The following is a 19,226-nucleotide window of genomic DNA, read 5'->3' as shown; positions in this document are numbered from 1 at the left end:
ATAATAGACGGTATAGTGTGCGGTATAATGTGCGGTATAATGTGCGGTATAATAGACGGTATAATGTGCGGTATAATGTGCGGTATAATGTGCGGTATAATGTGCGGTATAATGTGCGGTATAATGTGCGGTATAATGTGCGGTATAATGTGCGGTATAATGTGCGGTATAATGTGCGGTATAATGTGCGGTATAATGTGCGGTATAATGTGCGGTATAATGTGCGGTATAATGTGCGGTATAATGTGCGGTATAATAGACGGTATAATGTGCGGTATAATGTGTGGTATAATAGACTGTATAATGTGCGGTATAATAGACGGTATAATGTGCGGTATAATAGACGGTATAATGTGCGGTATAATAGACGGTATAGTGTGCGGTATAATAGACGGTATAGTGTGCGGTATAGTGTGCGGTATAATAGACGGTATAATGTGCGGTATAATAGACGGTATAATGTGCGGTATAATAGACGGTATAATGTGCGGTATAATAGACGGTATAATGTGCGGTATAATAGACGGTATAGTGTGCGGTATAATGTGCGGTATAATGTGTGGTATAATAGACGGTATAATGTGCGGTATAATAGACGGTATAGTGTGCGGTATAATGTGCGGTATAATGTGTGGTATAATAGACGGTATAATGTGCGGTATAATAGACGGTATAGTGTGCGGTATAATAGACGGTATAGTGTGCGGTATAATAGACGGTATAGTGTGCGGTATAATGTGCGGTATAATGTGTGGTATAATAGACGGTATAGTGTGCGGTATAATAGACGGTATAGTGTGCGGTATAATAGACGGTATAATGTGCGGTATAATAGACGGTATAATGTGCGGTATAATAGACGGTATAGTGTGCGGTATAATGTGCGGTATAATAGACGGAATAATGTGCGGTATAATGTGCGGTATAATAGACGGTATAGTGTGCGGTATAATGTGCGGTATAATAGACGGTATAATAGACGGTATAATGTGCGGTATAATAGACGGTATAATGTGCGGTATAATAGACGGTATAGTGTGCGGTATAATGTGCGGTATAATAGACGGTATAATGTGCGGTATAATAGACGGTATAATGTGCGGTATAATAGACGGTATAATGTGCGGTATAGTAGACGGTATAATGTGCGGTATAATAGACGGTATAATAGACGGTATAATAGACGGTATAATGTGCGGTATAATAGACGGTATAGTGTGCGGTATAGTGTGCGGTATAATGTGCGGTATAATAGACGGTATAATGTGCGGTATAATAGACGGTATAGTGTGCGGTATAATGTGCGGTATAATGTGTGGTATAATAGACGGTATAATGTGCGGTATAATAGACGGTATAGTGTGCGGTATAATGTGCGGTATAATAGACGGTATAATGTGCGGTATAATAGACGGTATAATGTGCGGTATAATAGACGGTATAATGTGCGGTATAATAGACGGTATAATGTGCGGTATAAGAGACGGTATAGTGTGCGGTATAATAGACGGTATAGTGTGCGGTATAATAGACGGTATAATGTGCGGTATAATAGACGGTATAGTGTGCGGTATAATGTGCGGTATAATAGACGGTATAATGTGCGGTATAATAGACGGTATAATGTGCGGTATAATAGACGGTATAATAGACGGTATAATGTGCGGTATAATAGACGGTATAATGTGCGGTATAATAGACGGTATAATGTGCGGTATAATAGACGGTATAATGTGCGGTATAATAGACGGTATAATGTGCGGTATAATAGACGGTATAGTGTGCGGTATAATGTGTGGTATAATAGACGGTATAATGTGCGGTATAATAGACGGTATAATGTGCGGTATAATAGACGGTATAATGTGCGGTATAATAGACGGTATAATGTGCGGTATAATAGACGGTATAATGTGCGGTATAATAGACGGTATAATGTGCGGTATAATAGACGGTATAATGTGCGGTATAATAGCCGGTATAATGTGCGGTATAATAGACGGTATAGTGTGCGGTATAATAGACGGTATAATGTGCGGTATAATAGACGGTATAATGTGCGGTATAATAGACGGTATAGTGTGCGGTATAATAGACGGTATAGTGTGCGGTATAATGTGCGGTATAATAGACGGTATAATGTGCGGTATAATAGACGGTATAGTGTGCGGTATAATGTGCGGTATAATGTGTGGTATAATAGATGGTATAATGTGCGGTATAATAGACGGTATAGTGTGCGGTATAATGTGCGGTATAATGTGTGGTATAATAGACGGTATAATGTGCGGTATAATAGACGGTATAGTGTGCGGTATAATGTGCGGTATAATGTGCGGTATAATGTGTGGTATAATAGACGGTATAATGTGCGGTATAATAGACGGTATAATGTGCGGTATAATGTGCGGTATAATAGACGGTATAGTGTGCGGTATAATGTGCGGTATAATGTGTGGTATAATAGACGTTATAATTTGCGGTATAATAGACGGTATAATGTGCGGTATAATAGACGGTATAATGTGCGGTATAATGTGCGGTATAATAGACGGTATAATGTGCGGTATAATAGACGGTATAATGTGCGGTATAGTAGACGGTATAATGTGCAGTATAATAGACGGTATAATAGACGGTATAATGTGCGGTATAATAGACGGTATAGTGTGCGGTATAATGTGCGGTATAATGTGTGGTATAATAGACGGTATAATGTGCGGTATAATAGACGGTATGGTGTGCGGTATAATGTGCGGTATAATAGACGATATAATGTGCGGTATAATAGACGATATAATGTGCGGTATAATAGACGGTATAATGTGCGGTATAATAGACGGTATAATGTGCGGTATAATAGACGGTATAGTGTGCGGTATAATAGACGGTATAGTGTGCGGTATAATAGACGGTATAGTGTGCGGTATAATAGACGGTATAATGTGCGGTATAATAGACGGTATAGTGTGCGGTATAATGTGCGGTATAATGTGCGGTATAATAGACGGAATAATGTGCGGTATAATGTGCGGTATAATAGACGGTATAGTGTGCGGTATAATGTGCGGTATAATAGACGGTATAATAGACGGTATAATGTGCGGTATAATAGACGGTATAATGTGCGGTATAATAGACGGTATAGTGTGCGGTATAATGTGCGGTATAATAGACGGTATAATGTGCGGTATAATAGACGGTATAATGTGCGGTATAATAGACGGTATAATGTGCGGTATAGTAGACGGTATAATGTGCGGTATAATAGACGGTATAATAGACGGTATAATAGACGGTATAATGTGCGGTATAATAGACGGTATAGTGTGCGGTATAGTGTGCGGTATAATGTGCGGTATAATAGACGGTATAGTGTGCGGTATAATGTGCGGTATAATGTGTGGTATAATAGACGGTATAATGTGCGGTATAATAGACGGTATAATGTGCGGTATAATAGACGGTATAATGTGCGGTATAATAGACGGTATAATGTGCGGTATAATAGACGGTATAGTGTGCGGTATAATAGACGGTATAGTGTGCGGTATAATAGACGGTATAATGTGCGGTATAATAGACGGTATAGTGTGCGGTATAATGTGCGGTATAATAGACGGTATAATGTGCGGTATAATAGACGGTATAATGTGCGGTATAATAGACGGTATAATGTGCGGTATAATAGACGGTATAATGTGCGGTATAATAGACGGTATAATGTGCGGTATAATAGACGGTATAATGTGCGGTATAATAGACGGTATAATGTGCGGTATAATAGACGGTATAGTGTGCGGTATAATGTGTGGTATAATAGACGGTATAATGTGCGGTATAATAGACGGTATAATGTGCGGTATAATAGACGGTATAATGTGCGGTATAATAGACGGTATAATGTGCGGTATAATAGACGGTATAATGTGCGGTATAATAGACGGTATAATGTGCGGTATAATAGACGGTATAATGTGCGGTATAATAGCCGGTATAATGTGCGGTATAATAGACGGTATAGTGTGCGGTATAATAGACGGTATAATGTGCGGTATAATAGACGGTATAATGTGCGGTATAATAGACGGTATAGTGTGCGGTATAATAGACGGTATAATGTGCGGTATAATAGACGGTATAGTGTGCGGTATAATGTGCGGTATAATGTGCGGTATAATAGACGGTATAATGTGCGGTATAATAGACGGTATAGTGTGCGGTATAATGTGCGGTATAATGTGTGGTATAATAGACGGTATAATGTGCGGTATAATAGACGGTATAGTGTGCGGTATAATGTGCGGTATAATGTGTGGTATAATAGACGGTATAATGTGCGGTATAATAGACGGTATAGTGTGCGGTATAATGTGCGGTATAATGTGCGGTATAATAGACGGTATAATGTGCGGTATAATAGACGGTATAGTGTGCGGTATAATGTGCGGTATAATGTGTGGTATAATAGACGGTATAATGTGCGGTATAATAGACGGTATAGTGTGCGGTATAATGTGCGGTATAATGTGTGGTATAATAGATGGTATAATGTGCGGTATAATAGACGGTATAGTGTGCGGTATAATGTGCGGTATAATGTGTGGTATAATAGACGGTATAATGTGCGGTATAATAGACGGTATAGTGTGCGGTATAATGTGCGGTATAATGTGTGGTATAATAGACGGTATAATGTGCGGTATAATAGACGGTATAATGTGCGGTATAATGTGCGGTATAATAGACGGTATAGTGTGCGGTATAATGTGCGGTATAATGTGTGGTATAATAGACGTTATAATTTGCGGTATAATAGACGGTATAATGTGCGGTATAATAGACGGTATAATGTGCGGTATAATGTGCGGTATAATAGACGGTATAATGTGCGGTATAATAGACGGTATAATGTGCGGTATAGTAGACGGTATAATGTGCAGTATAATAGACGGTATAATAGACGGTATAATGTGCGGTATAATAGACGGTATAATGTGCGGTATAGTGTGCGGTATAATGTGCGGTATAATAGACGGTATAGTGTGCGGTATAATGTGCGGTATAATGTGTGGTATAATAGACGGTATAATGTGCGGTATAATAGACGGTATGGTGTGCGGTATAATGTGCGGTATAATAGACGATATAATGTGCGGTATAATAGACGATATAATGTGCGGTATAATAGACGGTATAATGTGCGGTATAATAGACGGTATAATGTGCGGTATAATAGACGGTATAGTGTGCGGTATAATAGACGGTATAGTGTGCGGTATAATAGACGGTATAGTGTGCGGTATAATAGACGGTATAATGTGCGGTATAATAGACGGTATAGTGTGCGGTATAATGTGCGGTATAATGTGTGGTATAATAGACGGTATAATGTGCGGTATAATAGACGGTATAATGTGCGGTATAATGTGCGGTATAATAGACGGTATAGTGTGCGGTATAATGTGCGGTATAATGTGTGGTATAATAGACGGTATAATGTGCGGTATAATAGACGGTATGGTGTGCGGTATAATAGACGGTATAATGTGCGGTATAATAGACGGTATAATGTGCGGTATAATAGACGGTATAATGTGCGGTATAGTGTGCGGTATAATGTGCGGTATAATAGACGGTATAGTGTGCGGTATAATGTGCGGTATAATGTGTGGTATAATAGACGGTATAATGTGCGGTATAATAGACGGTATGGTGTGCGGTATAATGTGCGGTATAATAGACGATATAATGTGCGGTATAATAGACGATATAATGTGCGGTATAATAGACGGTATAATGTGTGGTATAATAGACGGTATAATGTGCGGTATAATAGACGGTATAATGTGTGGTATAATAGACGGTATAATGTGCGGTATAATAGACGGTATAGTGTGCGGTATAATAGACGGTATAATGTGCGGTATAATAGACGGTATAGTGTGCGGTATAATAGACGGTATAATGTGCGGTATAATAGACGGTATAATGTGCGGTATAATAGACGGTATAATGTGTGGTATAATAGACGGTATAATGTGCGGTATAATAGACGGTATAGTGTGCGGTATAATAGACGGTATAATGTGCGGTATAATAGACGGTATAGTGTGCGGTATAATAGACGGTATAATGTGCGGTATAATAGACGGTATAATGTGCGGTATAATAGACGGTATAATGTGCAGTATAATAGACGGTATAATGTGCGGTATAATAGACGGTATAATGTGTGGTATAATAGACGGTATAATGTGCGGTATAATAGACGGTATAATGTGCGGTATAATAGACGGTATAATGTGCGGTATAATAGACGGTATAATGTGCGGTATAGTGTGCGGTATAATGTGCGGTATAATAGACGGTATAGTGTGCGGTATAATGTGCGGTATAATGTGTGGTATAATAGACGGTATAATGTGCGGTATAATAGACGGTATAGTGTGCGGTATAATGTGCGGTATAATAGACGATATAATGTGCGGTATAATAGACGGTATAATGTGCGGTATAATAGACGGTATAATGTGCGGTATAATAGACGGTATAGTGTGCGGTATAATAGACGGTATAGTGTGCGGTATAATAGACGGTATAATGTGCGGTATAATAGACGGTATAGTGTGCGGTATAATAGACGGTATAATGTGCGGTATAATAGACGGTATAATGTGCGGTATAATAGACGGTATAATGTGCGGTATAATAGACGGTATAATGTGCGGTATAATAGACGGTATAATGTGCGGTATAATAGACGGTATAATGTGCGGTATAATAGACGGTATAATGTGCGGTATAATAGACGGTATAATGTGCGGTATAATAGACGGTATAATGTGCGGTATAATAGACGGTATAATGTGCGGTATAATAGAAGGTATAATGTGCGGTATAATAGACGGTATAATGTGCGGTATAATAGACGGTATAATGTGCGGTATAATAGACGGTATAATGTGCGGTATAATAGACGGTATAATGTGCGGTATAATAGACGGTATAATGTGCGGTATAATAGACGGTATAATGTGCGGTATAATAGACGGTATAATGTGCGGTATAATAGACGGTATAATGTGCGGTATAATAGACGGTATAATGTGCGGTATAGTAGACGGTATAATGTGCGGTATAGTAGACGGTATAATGTGCGGTATAATAGACGGTATAATGTGCGGTATAATGTGCGGTATAATAGACGGTATAATAGACGGTATAGTGTGCGGTATAATAGACGGTATAATGTGCGGTATAATAGACGGTATAGTGTGCGGTATAATGTGCGGTATAATAGACGGTATAATGTGCGGTATAATAGACGGTATAATGTGCGGTATAATAGACGGTATAATGTGCGGTATAATAGACGGTATAATGTGCGGTATAATAGACGGTATAATGTGCGGTATAATAGACGGTATAATATGCGGTATAATAGACGGTATAATGTGCGGTATAATAGACGGTATAATGTGCGGTATAATAGACGGTATAATGTGCGGTATAATAGACGGTATAATGTGCGGTATAATAGACGGTATAATGTGCGGTATAATAGACGGTATAATGTGCGGTATAGTAGACCGTATAATGAGCTTCTTCTTCATTAACCCCTTCCTGACCCCCGCTGTGCTATTACTGCAGGTCTGGGGGTCTGTAAATATGGCGTCCGCTCAGCAGCCGCCCGAGGACCTAATTACAGGGTGTCCGCTGGTTCATCCATCTGCCCTGTAATGTGGCCCCTCCCCCCGTTGCGCTGCCTGCGCCTGCACTGCGGGATCGTCCTGACATCACATGATCTGTCGCGAGGCCTCAGTGCTGATCCAGGGGCCGATTCACTAAGACTGGACTATCGGATGGCAGCCTAAAGCCGGGTTCACACGGTGTTTTCTGAACCAGAATCCGCGTCAAAATCCGGCCCAAAAAAACCCGCCCCCCAGTAACTTCAGTGCCCGTCACCCGTCATTTCCTTTTTCCGCGAGCGTTTTTTTCCTGCTCGGAGAAAAAAAAAAGCGACATGCCCTGCCCTTTTTTCACGTGGATTCCACGGCGTCCGCGTCTCAACAATCCCTCCCGACTAGGCCCAATCCGGAGCGGTGTGCACTGCATCGGCATCCAGTGGCGGCATCCAGCGGGAGAGGTTTGTGGAGCGGATTTTGTGCGTCTGAATCCGGTTTTAAAGGGGTTTTCTAGGCAAGAAAACATCTATTTTGTTCTGTTGGTGCAATTAATGGGTTAATCCCCGGATACCTGGAGCAGCGTCTGGAGGGATCCCGGGGTGTCTTTGCAGCTCCAGGTCTCTTCTGCATTTGTTTCCCTGGTTCAGCTCCCTGTTCTTTTCTCCTACAATGAGGAGGGTGCATTGCATGAGCTGACTCGCACTCGTCCCTCCCTGTCTCCCTAGCTATCCCAACCCTTCCCAACTAACTAACTGACTCCGCCCCCACCCCATCATACTTGCCTGTCTTCTTGTTCCGATCACTTGCACATTGCACTGCAGCCCGCAGTGCACCTCTATTGCACAGGTGTAGGAAGCGATGTCCTGTGCCCAGGTTGGGGCAGGAATACAGGTAAGTACGGTGAGGTAGGGAGGGGCGGAATACAGGTAAGTATGGTGAGGTAGGGAGGGGCGGAATACAGGTAAGTATGGTGAGCTAGGGAGGGGCGGAATACAGGTAAGTACGGTGAGGTAGGGAGGGGCGGAATACAGGTAAGTATGGTGAGCTAGGGAGGGGCGGAATACAGGTAAGTATGGTGAGGTAGGGAGGGGCGGAATACAGGTAAGTACGGTGAGGTAGGGAGGGGCGGAATACAGGTAAGTACGGTGAGGTAGGGAGGGGCGGAATACAGGTAAGTACGGTGAGGTAGGGAGGGGCGGAATACAGGTAAGTACGGTGAGGTAGGGAGGGGCAGAGTATTGGTGACGTTCTGTGTCTGGAATCGGGTAAACAGGACGACCCTGTAAAATCTGCGAATGTGCCTGGGGCGGTCACATGATCCGGGTAGACGGAAGGAAGTTAGAGGTTAGGGGGGGTTTAGCTTTGTGCAGGACTATTTAATTCCGGACAACCCTTATAATAAAGACCCAACTGGTGCAGGGATATAGGAATTATAACCTGCACCAGAAAACGAAACAAATGGGCCCTGTGATGAGCGCGCGTTCCTGCAAAAGACATTTCAGCAATGAGAACCCCCGAGCGGGAGCTGCGGCAGCCCTGCGGGAGGCGCCGTCCTTCTTCTGTAACTTTATATAAAACTGTGGGCGCGCCAAAGGGCAATTATTGACATACCGCGGGGTTAAAAACATGGCAAGTAGGGGCAACGAGGACAAGTCTGGAGCATAGAACTATAACGGATGTATTACAGCCACAGCAGCGCCCCTTCTGCTAGCCACAGCGCCCCATCTGCTAGCCACAGCGCCCCATCTGCTAGCCACAGCGCCCCATCTGCTAGCCACAGCGCCCCATCTGCTAGCCACAGCGCCCCTTCTGCTAGCCACAGCGCCCCTTCTGCTAGCCACAGCGCCCCATCTGCTAGCCACAGCGCCCCTTCTGCTAGCCACAGCGCCCCATCTGCTAGCCACAGCGCCCCATCTGCTAGCCACAGCGCCCCATCTGCTAGCCACAGCGCCCCATCTGCTAGCCACAGCGCCCCATCTGCTAGCCACAGCGCCCCATCTGCTAGCCACAGCGCCCCATCTGCTAGCCACAGCGCCCCTTCTGCTAGCCACAGCGCCCCATCTGCTAGCCACAGCGCCCCATCTGCTAGCCACAGCGCCCCATCTGCTAGCCACAGCGCCCCATCTGCTAGCCACAGCGCCCCTTCTGCTAGCCACAGCGCCCCATCTTCTAGCCACAGCGCCCCTTCTGCTAGCCACAGCACCCCTTCTGCTAGCCACAGCGCCCAATCTGCTAGCGACAGCACCCCATCTGCTAGCCACAGCGCCCCATCTGCTAGCCACAGCGCCCCATCTGCTAGCCACAGCGCCCCATCTGCTAGCCACAGCGCCCCATCTGCTAGCCACAGCGCCCCATCTGCTAGCCACAGCGCCCCATCTGCTAGCCACAGCGCCCCATCTGCTAGCCACAGCGCCCAATCTGCTAGCCACAGCGCCCCTTCTGCTAGCCACAGCGCTCCTGACCCCCTGACAAGCTCCCAGCCACTTGTCACCCCATGTTCGGAGGATGCGGGTGTACGGGTGTATCAGGTACATTTGGCTGGTCAGTATGGGGGCCGGTGCTACGAGCTGCACACCCCGGGTCCGTCCTCTGATCTCCCTGACTTGTGTTTCTGTTTCTTCCAGGATGACGACTCTGACATAGCGGGATTGTGTGATGTGTAAGTACGCCGCCCCTCCCATTACTCCCAGTGTCACGTTATACCGCTGCTGACTGCCGCTTGTCTCCTAGGCCCGACTCCTCCTGTACCGAGTACGATCTGGCGGACAGCAGGATGTGTCCGGGGCAGGAGACCCTCTCCCCACAATGCTTCCACATTCTGCGGGTCCTGGGACGAGGCAGCTACGGAAAGGTAACGCCCTGAGCCTTGTCACATGTCTAGAGATATCCACCATTCAGAATATAATACCGTATACTGTGATACAGACTCTAGTGATCCATTTACTATATGGGCGCCGTATGTGGCATTATATTCTGGCTCGGACCCTGTATCCTAAGCCGTCACTCCGGTCCATATGGATGCAGCAGGATAGCGTATACGCTCTGTACGACCGCTGAGGATAATACCGCAGCCTGTGATCCGCTTGACTCGCCGCTGACTCTCCCTCTCTGCAGGTGTTCCAGGTCAGGAAGGTGACCGGCTCCAACTCAGGAAGAATTTTTGCTATGAAGGTTTTGCAAAAGGTAAAATATTCCAGAATAATTGGAGAGATTTGCCCTGTATTCCGTTATTCATGCTGTATACCGCCATATGGTGCACTCACGTAGAAAACGGCAAGAGAGTTCCTATATAATAGTATGTAAATACAGCTATATGTATCCTACACATGACACCGCCATATAGTTCCCACGCTATCCATTCAGCTCAAAATAATACCGCCATACCACACCTTGTAAATTTTGGTCTTGTAGCTCTTGTATCGTGATTTTTTTTTTTTGTCAGGCACATCTCATTTGTCACGCTAAAGACACGGAACACGCCACGGCAGAGCGCAACGTCCTGGAGGCCGTCCGCCATCCCTTCATCGTAGACCTGGTGTACGCCTTTCAGACCCACGGCAAACTCTACCTGATCCTGGAGTGTCTGAGCGGTGAGTTCTGTCACGTTCGGGTCCTTGGTGCATGCAGTGTCGTGACAGTGTGTCAGTACGGAGACCGTTCCTGCAAAGTATCTTTGGAGAATCTCCCAGCACAGGGTGGAATCTGCCCCCAAATCAGTGTCAGGTTCCGCTGTGTGAACAGGCCCTGAAGGATCGCAATATTAAAAACCTAAAAGATCAGAATAAAAAATACCGCTAGAAACTGCAAGTCCTCCTGCAAAAAACAAGCCCCCGGATCTGCGTTTTTGTTGGGCAAAGTCAATAAAACATAATAAAAAATCTATATAAATTTGGTATCGCCGTAATCGTAACGGCCGGCACAATAAGGTTATCCTGATGACAAGCCCGCAACGCGAATGTCCTAAAAATAACACCCACAAAACCCAACAATACACCCCGTCCCTCTGCTTCCCTCTACAGGCGGGGAGCTGTTCCTGCACTTGGAACGTGAAGGCATCTTCATGGAGGACACGGCCTGGTAGGTGACTGCGCCTTGTTGTCCTGCACTCGCTCGCTTGGATTTCCCTCTAAGCTCCTTGTTTTGTGTCTCAGCTTCTATTTGGCAGAGATCACGCTCGCTCTGGGGCACCTGCACGCTCTGGGGATCATCTACAGGGATCTGAAACCAGAGAACGTCATGCTGAGCGCCCACGGTCAGTCCGCCACACCTCTGCAGGAACCGTCCTCTCCGCACCCGCTGGCGCTGACTCCTTGTTTATTTCTCATCAGGTCACATCAAACTCACGGACTTTGGACTGTGCAAGGAGTCGATTCACGGGGACAGCGTGACGCACACCTTCTGCGGGACCGTGGAGTACATGTATGTCCTGCGCACTGCTGGTAGTCAGGAGATGTCAGAAGTTTGTGCCCCCCTTACAGGGGTATTCAGGGAGTAAGATATTGGTCAATGTCAGGGCAGGGGTTGTCCAACACCTCACCCATCAGTGGGGGCGCAGTGTTGCGATCAGCAGGTACAGCGCCATACTCTGTGTTGTGGCCAGGCTTGGTATTACAGCTCAGCCTCACTCTTTTATATGGCCGTATGACTGGTGTGCACTGACCGGCCCTGAGCTCACTGGGGGCGCCCGGTAAAACTTGCTGCCCCCTGTCATGGCCGCATCAGGGACCTCTAACCTCCTGTGTGACCAGCACAGGCCACGCTATGTGTCACTGGTGGACTACACGTCAGGGTCATACATGTACAGTAAGAGGATGAGGGCGCCCCCTTGTGATCACATGTGCGGGCACCAGGTCATCGCCCCGCAGCCTCATTTTCTTGTCCTGTTTCCTTCCAGGGCTCCTGAAATTTTGGCTCGCAAAGGACACAACCGGGTGGTGGACTGGTGGAGTCTGGGGATCCTGCTGTACGACATGCTGACCGGCTCAGTGAGTGCCCGCGCTGTCCTCACCGCCTCTCGCCTTATAGGAGAGGAGGATTGTATTCGGGGGCTGATCCGAGGGAGTACAACACAGGGGACCCTCGCTGATCAGCTGGTATTCGCTTCCACTTCACAGGCCATGTGATGTCTCCTTCGCTGGTCACATGGTCTGATCTCAGCTCAGTCCCATTCAAGTGAATGTACTGAGCTGCAATACCAAGAACAGCCACTATACAATATCCGGCGCTGTGCTTGGTAAGTAGTGAAGAGGCTGCAGCCTCTACAAACAGCTGATCGGCCTGGGGGCCTGGGTGTAGGATTGATGATCTGTACGAAAGATTGGTCCGAACAATAGGTCATCAGTTATGTGGTGGACGGATCACGGAGGAGATTATGGTATATGGAGGCAAGAAAGATTTATTGTGCACATAACATCTATATACCCGCTATATACCCTCCCATCTGTATACCTGGCTATATACCCAGCTACAGTATATACCATGACTGTATGAGAAGGGAACCCCCCCATCTATATACCCGGTTATATACCCTGACTATATGAGAAGGGAACCTACCCATCTATATACCCATCTATATACCCTGACTGTATGAGAAGGGAACCCCCTGTAAGCCGTAGCTGTACCCAGCACCTTGTGTGCGATATGATTGGCCGCTCATAGCTTTGCTCTTTGTCCCCCATCTCAGCCCCCATTTACTGGAAACAACAGGAAGAAGATCATCGACAAGATTCTGAAAGCCAAGCCATCGTTCCCGCCCTACCTGACCCCGGACGCGTGTGACCTCCTGAAGAAGGTGAGCGACCGCTGATCCTTCGTCTTCTCCTCCTTATTCCTCCTTCTCTTCATTTTATTGATTGTTTTGTTTTTTCAGCTCTTGAAGAAGAATCCATCTCAGAGGCTCGGATCTGGGCAGGCTGACGTGGCCGACATACAGGTAGCCACCGGGGGTTAATGGGGGGGGGGGGGGAGTCACCTTTTAGTCTTCTCTGCAGTTTCAGGTTTAACTTAAGATTTTACTGAAGGTTTTTGGTTCCCTTATATGCACAGAAGCACCAATTCTTCAGACACGTCCACTGGGAGGATCTTCTACAGTGTAAGGTGGAACCGCCATACAAACCGAACCTGGTAAGTGTCCAGAGCTGGGGAGAAATCCGGAGGGCGGGGGGAGCGGAGCAATCAAGGGGGGACGGGGGGAGCGGAGCAATCCAGGGGAAGGGGGAGCAGAGCAATCTGGGGAGGAGCGGTGCGATCAGGGAGGTGGACGAAGCAGAATTATGTGAGTGGAGCAGGGAATGGAGCAACCTAGGGGGAGAGTTGAGCATCTCGATCATGGAGTAGAGCGGAGCGGTGCAGTCTGAGAGGAGAGCGAAGCGGTATGATCTGGGAGGAGAGCGGAGCGGTATGATCTGGGAGGAAAGCGGAGCGGTATGATCTGGGAGGAGAGCGGAGCGGTATGATCTGGGAGGAGAGCGGAGCGGTATGATCTGGGAGGAGAGCGGAGCTGTATGATCTGGGAGGAGAGCGGAGCGGTATGATCAGGGAGGAGAGCAGAGCGGTATGATGTGGGAGGAGAGCGGAGCAGTGCAGTCTGGGAGGAGAGCGGAGCAGTGCAGTCTGGGAGGAGAGCGGAGCTGTATGATCTGGGAGGAGAGCGGAGCGGTATGATCTGGGAGTAGAGCGGAGCGGTGCAGTCTGGGAGGAGAGCGGAGCGGTGCAGTCTGGGAGGAGAGCGGAGCTGTATGATCTGGGAGGAGAGCGGAGCTGTATGATCTGGGAGGAGAGCGGAGCGGTATGATCATGGGAGGAGAGCGTAGCGGTATGATCTGAGAGGAGAGCGGAGCGGTGCAGTCTGGGAGGAGAGCGGAGCGGTGCAGTCTGGGAGGAGAGCGGAGCGGTGCAGTCTGGGAGGAGAGCCAGGGGTGAACCTAGGTTTTATGCCGCCTGAGGCGGACAACAGAAAGCCGCCCCCCCTGGGAGGAGGGGTCGGAGTTGAAGGGGCGGACGGTGCCGCGTCAGCAGGCAGAGAGCAGACAGGAAGAGGACCTGCTCCAAAGGGCCTCCCCAAACCACCACTCGCTTCCCGTGCCGGGCTGCCAAGACGGTGACGCTAAGCCAGTCCAGGACAGATTGTCCTGGACTGGCTTACGTCAGCAAAAATGCCGCCCTCCCCCGGGGCCCGGCATAGCGCCGCCTGAAGCGGTCGCTTCAGGTCGCCTCATGGGTGGTGCGGCGCTGAGGAGAGCGGAGCATTGCAGTCTGGGAGGAGAGCGGAGCGGTGCAATCTGGGAGGAGAGCGGAGCGGTGCAGTCTGGGAGGAGAGCGGACCGGTGCAGTCTGGGAGGAGAGCGGAGCGGTGCAGTCTGGGAGGAGAGCGGAGCGGTGCAGTCTGGGAGGAGAGCGGAGCTGTATGATCTGGGTGGAGAGCGGAGCGGTGCAGTCTGGGAGGAGAGCGGAGCGGTGCAGTCTGGGAGGAGAGTGGAGCGGTATGATCTGGGAGTAAAGCTGACAGAGGATGGAGGATTGGACTTGCTGCCTCATCTTGCGCTCTCTTGCAGCTTTCCGAGGATGACGCCAGCCACTTTGGTGCCCACTTCACCAGACAGACGCCTATAGACAGCCCCGATGCCATCATCAGTGAGAGCGCTAACCAGGCCTTCTTGGTAAGTGACGTCTTCCTTGGTAGAGATCCGGTGACTCTTCTGTCCGTGTTTCCTATGTGAGTTCTCCGCTCTTGCAGGGTTTCACATACATCGCCCCATCTGTTTTGGAGAGTCTTCGAGAGGTCTTCAGCTTCCAGTCGTGGCATCAGTGTCCCCACCCTCAGCCGCACAGGCGAGTATTGTAAGGAGTTGTGTGACGGCATCTCCTGATTGGATGGCTCCATGGTTGGAGTGACAGCCGGGGCGGGTCTCTATAGTTAGTCCTGTCACACACCCGGTTCTTATAATACAAGTCTCCACCAGAAGTAATAAGATGGCGGCATGTAACTGGACTGTACACCGTGTAGTCTGTCACCATGGAGTCACATTGCTATGTCCGGGAGCTGTGCACATATTTATAGCTCAGATGGAGGGGCTGATCAGAGGTCGCCCCCAGTGACTGGACCTGCAGGTATCTCCTCACCATAGTGCCTGGTGTTGAGTGTTATTTCCTTCCTGGGGTTGGTGCACGTCGCTGTTTTACTATTAGTAAGTTTCCGCCTTCACCATCTGCAGCGGCCGCGCGGCGCAGGTGCTGGGGATCGGTTTCCTGCGCTGCTTGTTGTTAACCCATCGCGCAGTCTGCTCAGGGCTCTGCATCCTGTTGTGGGTTTAACGTCTCTGTCTGAATATGATATTGGTTTTTACACCTGGTGTATGTAGACAGTATATAGTCTGCACGTAAGTGTATATAGATGTATATTGGCCGTCGTATCTAATATACGGCAGTGCCCCCTAGTGGTCGTGTAACTGCTGGACCAATGATACTAAGCTGTCCTAGGCCCTAGAGGGTTAATCTGGTGGTACGCAGCACCTACTGAAGAATAATGTGTCGTCCCATGACTCTCTCCTCCATTCCAGCCCCGGAAGCCTTCCGTCTGCCCCTCCGATCGTTGCGAAGCCCCAGGAATCTTCTCAGCCACTTCCAATCTCCACAAGAGGAAAAAAATCTAAAGGGCGCCGAGGCGTGTGACCCCCGAGCAAGCCGCCAAACACCAGAGGAGCACAGTAGTGGCTGGAGACGCCTCCGAGCACTCAGGGAAATGAACCCCTTCAGTATAACCAGGGACCACCGCGTGCCTCTCCTGACAGGCCGGAGGTCGCCATTGCCTTTCCTGTGACATCATACTCCTCTGTTGTTCCTCCTGGACATGGGGCGTCTCTACGGCCTGACCCTGACGGTGAGTGATGGTGGGATGTGTAGAGATGCCATCGGCAGGAGGAATAACAGAGGAACGGCACAACTGGGGGGAGGGGGGGAAGAAATTCCAGAATTATTCAGTGGGGAAGACGTGTCGGGAGAGGGGCGTGAGCTGGGCCACTTATTAAAGGGATATTCTCACCTTGGTCATGTGGGTATCAGTGTGCTGATCGGCGTGGGGTCTGCGCATGCGCAGCTGTATTCAGGTGGAAGCCCACAGGTGTCTATATCTCGCCATTCACAGCCCTCACTGCTGGTTGGACAAGGGTCCCCTATATTGGGCCGAGGTGAGAGTAGCCCTTTAATGTCCCAGGTCTATATCCTAGGAACGTCTTGGGTGGTGATGGTTGCACTGGGGTGGGGGGTGATGGGTGCACTGGGGGGGAGGGGGGTGAATTTACTCATGTAGCAGGGGCCGAATCACTGTAATAAACCCAATGTCCATGACGGATCCAGGGGAGGCGGAGGCCCCCATATAGTAATGGATGGATGACGTGCAATAGCGACTGCAAAGCTCCTACAGGTGGCGCTCTGACTGCACTATAGACCCAGATTAACCCCTACCTAGTGCTTGCTGCAAGGCGTCACAGTATACATGGACCACGCCACGGTATAACAGCGGGGGTGCACACTCACATGGACTATAGGAGGCGCCAGTATGGCGGTGACGCTGCTGAAGTGATAGATTAATTTATTGTATTATCTCTGAGAGTCTAATCTTATTTTATTACTACAGTCTAATGCTTAGATACGGCCGTGTATCTAATCCTGAAGCCTCACAACACTACTGCGAATACGAGGGCTATCCCGGACTAGATAAAGGGATTCCAAAGAAACAGCGCCACCGTTGTCCACGGGCTGCGTCCGGTATTGCAGATCGGATCTAGTCTCTTCTGTGCTGTCATACTAGACGCCGCCTGTAGACAAGAATCGTGTTGTTTCTTAAGGAGGACCTCCCCCAACTCCAGTTCTTTAAAGGCTCCTCTTCATCGGTTCTGACACAGTTGGATTTTTTTCTCCGGCCCACGTCGTTCTTGAGAAATCGGCGCAGTTAGTTTTGGTGCCTGATAAGCCAACTAGACTCCCTAATGTCCAGTGGGTGGTGAAAGGCGGGAACAGCGAGGGGGCGTGGCTCCGAGATCCAATCAGAGGCCGGCAGTGTCAGAGCTGAGTCACGCCCCCTTTCCTGCTCCTCCTCTTGACATTAGGGAGTTTAGTTAGAGAGCTCAGGAACTGCGCAGGCGCTGGGATTGTGGGAGGAGCCTATTAGGGGAGGAGATAAAACCAGATTCTCTGACCCGGTTCTGGGGGCCCCTTTAACTGTTTACTTTCACCTCACTGACCTGCAAGGCTTCGCCTATGGGCCAAGTATGTATTACGGAATCTGACAAACTATAGACCGAAACTTGGTAGCCACGTGGTGGAACGGCGAGCCAATCCTGACTACTAACAGTGTTATATTCTGCGTGTGAAGCCGAACTGATCATGTGATCTGGCAGGAAATAAAACTGAAATTCTGGATATAAAATGTGTCTTGGTATTTTTATATAAAATTCACCCAACATATGATAGGGGGCGTCAGGCGGGCACAGATGGGCTGCACTGAGGACCCTAGTTGATGATCCATGGGGGCCTCACACCGGGGAGCCCCACAGATCAGCTGTCTGGGGCTTCCACTAGACAGGTCTTGTGATGTCACATGGCCGCAGAGTAGCTTGAATCCATTTCAACTGGCTGCAAGTGTGATTTAGTTATTGCCACCACCTGTTAGGTGCCTCAGGTAAGTAACAGGTGCTGTTAATTACACAAATTAGAGAATCATTTTCTGGAAGAACACAAGTATTATCTGACATAATTGCAGGGGTGCCAATACTTTTGGCCAACACTAGCTCCAGTAACCTCCCCATGTGCCTGTGTCTCGGCTTCTCCTTGCTCTGTAGACTTCTATGGTCACACATAATACCCCACCTCTGTTTCAGTCATGAGCTGGTCTTCTTCGGTGTTGGTACGAAATTGCCGAATCCTAAATTTCCACAATAACGCTTTTTATTTTTCATACCTACATTTTAAGCCTACAAAAGTTTAGGAGTAAAGACTCCGCGCGTGCGCAGCGTGAACACGTCCTGTCACTACGAGCTACTTCACTGGAGTGGAGGGGGATGTGTCAGTCAGTGGTAATAGTGCTCATCTCTAACCAAGACTGAGGATGAAGCCTGCAGAGCGGGGACATAGACCGGACTGGTCAGGGATCTATCTCCATATAGTAGAACTACACACATATGTCTACAACAAGGGGTCACGGGAGAGTAGCAGGGCGGTGCAATCTACAAGACCTATGTGTGCTCATCTCTAACCAAGACTGAGGATGAAGCCTGCAGAGCGGGGACATAGACCGGACTGGTCAGGGATCTATCTCCATATAGTAGTACTACATACATATGTCTACAACAAGGGGTCACGGGAGAGTAGCAGGGCGGTGCAATCTACAAGACCTATGTGTGCTCATCTCTAACCAAGACTGAGGATGAAGCCTGCAGAGCGGGGACATAGACCGGACTGGTCAGGGATCTATCTCCATATAGTAGTACTACATACATATGTCTACAACAAGGGGTCACGGGAGAGTAGCAGGGCGGTGCA

The 19,226-nt window shown here is 48.1% G+C and overlaps 1 protein-coding gene across 1 annotated transcript in view; it reads left to right on the top strand.

Annotated features, from left to right (window-relative positions):
- RPS6KB2 (ribosomal protein S6 kinase B2) overlaps positions 1-16,943 on the top strand; it is a 34,612-nt gene extending 17,669 nt beyond the window's left edge. The window contains exons 2-15 of the mRNA XM_075257598.1: positions 10,313-10,347; positions 10,419-10,539; positions 10,803-10,871; positions 11,131-11,278; positions 11,708-11,765; positions 11,840-11,940; positions 12,017-12,107; positions 12,583-12,673; positions 13,372-13,479; positions 13,558-13,620; positions 13,734-13,811; positions 15,242-15,346; positions 15,424-15,518; positions 16,247-16,943. Of these exons, the coding sequence (XP_075113699.1) occupies positions 10,313-10,347; positions 10,419-10,539; positions 10,803-10,871; positions 11,131-11,278; positions 11,708-11,765; positions 11,840-11,940; positions 12,017-12,107; positions 12,583-12,673; positions 13,372-13,479; positions 13,558-13,620; positions 13,734-13,811; positions 15,242-15,346; positions 15,424-15,518; positions 16,247-16,358 (1,275 nt within the window). The 3' untranslated portion in view covers positions 16,359-16,943. The remainder of the gene's footprint in view (positions 1-10,312; positions 10,348-10,418; positions 10,540-10,802; positions 10,872-11,130; positions 11,279-11,707; positions 11,766-11,839; positions 11,941-12,016; positions 12,108-12,582; positions 12,674-13,371; positions 13,480-13,557; positions 13,621-13,733; positions 13,812-15,241; positions 15,347-15,423; positions 15,519-16,246) is intronic.
- The last annotated feature ends 2,283 nt before the right edge of the window (positions 16,944-19,226 follow it).

This window comes from Leptodactylus fuscus, chromosome 10 (genome assembly GCF_031893055.1).
Source record: "Leptodactylus fuscus isolate aLepFus1 chromosome 10, aLepFus1.hap2, whole genome shotgun sequence".
In the NCBI taxonomy this organism is placed as follows: Eukaryota; Metazoa; Chordata; class Amphibia; order Anura; family Leptodactylidae; genus Leptodactylus; species Leptodactylus fuscus.
Note: the sequence above shows the minus strand (reverse complement) of the source record. Positions and strands in the feature narration are given on the sequence as shown.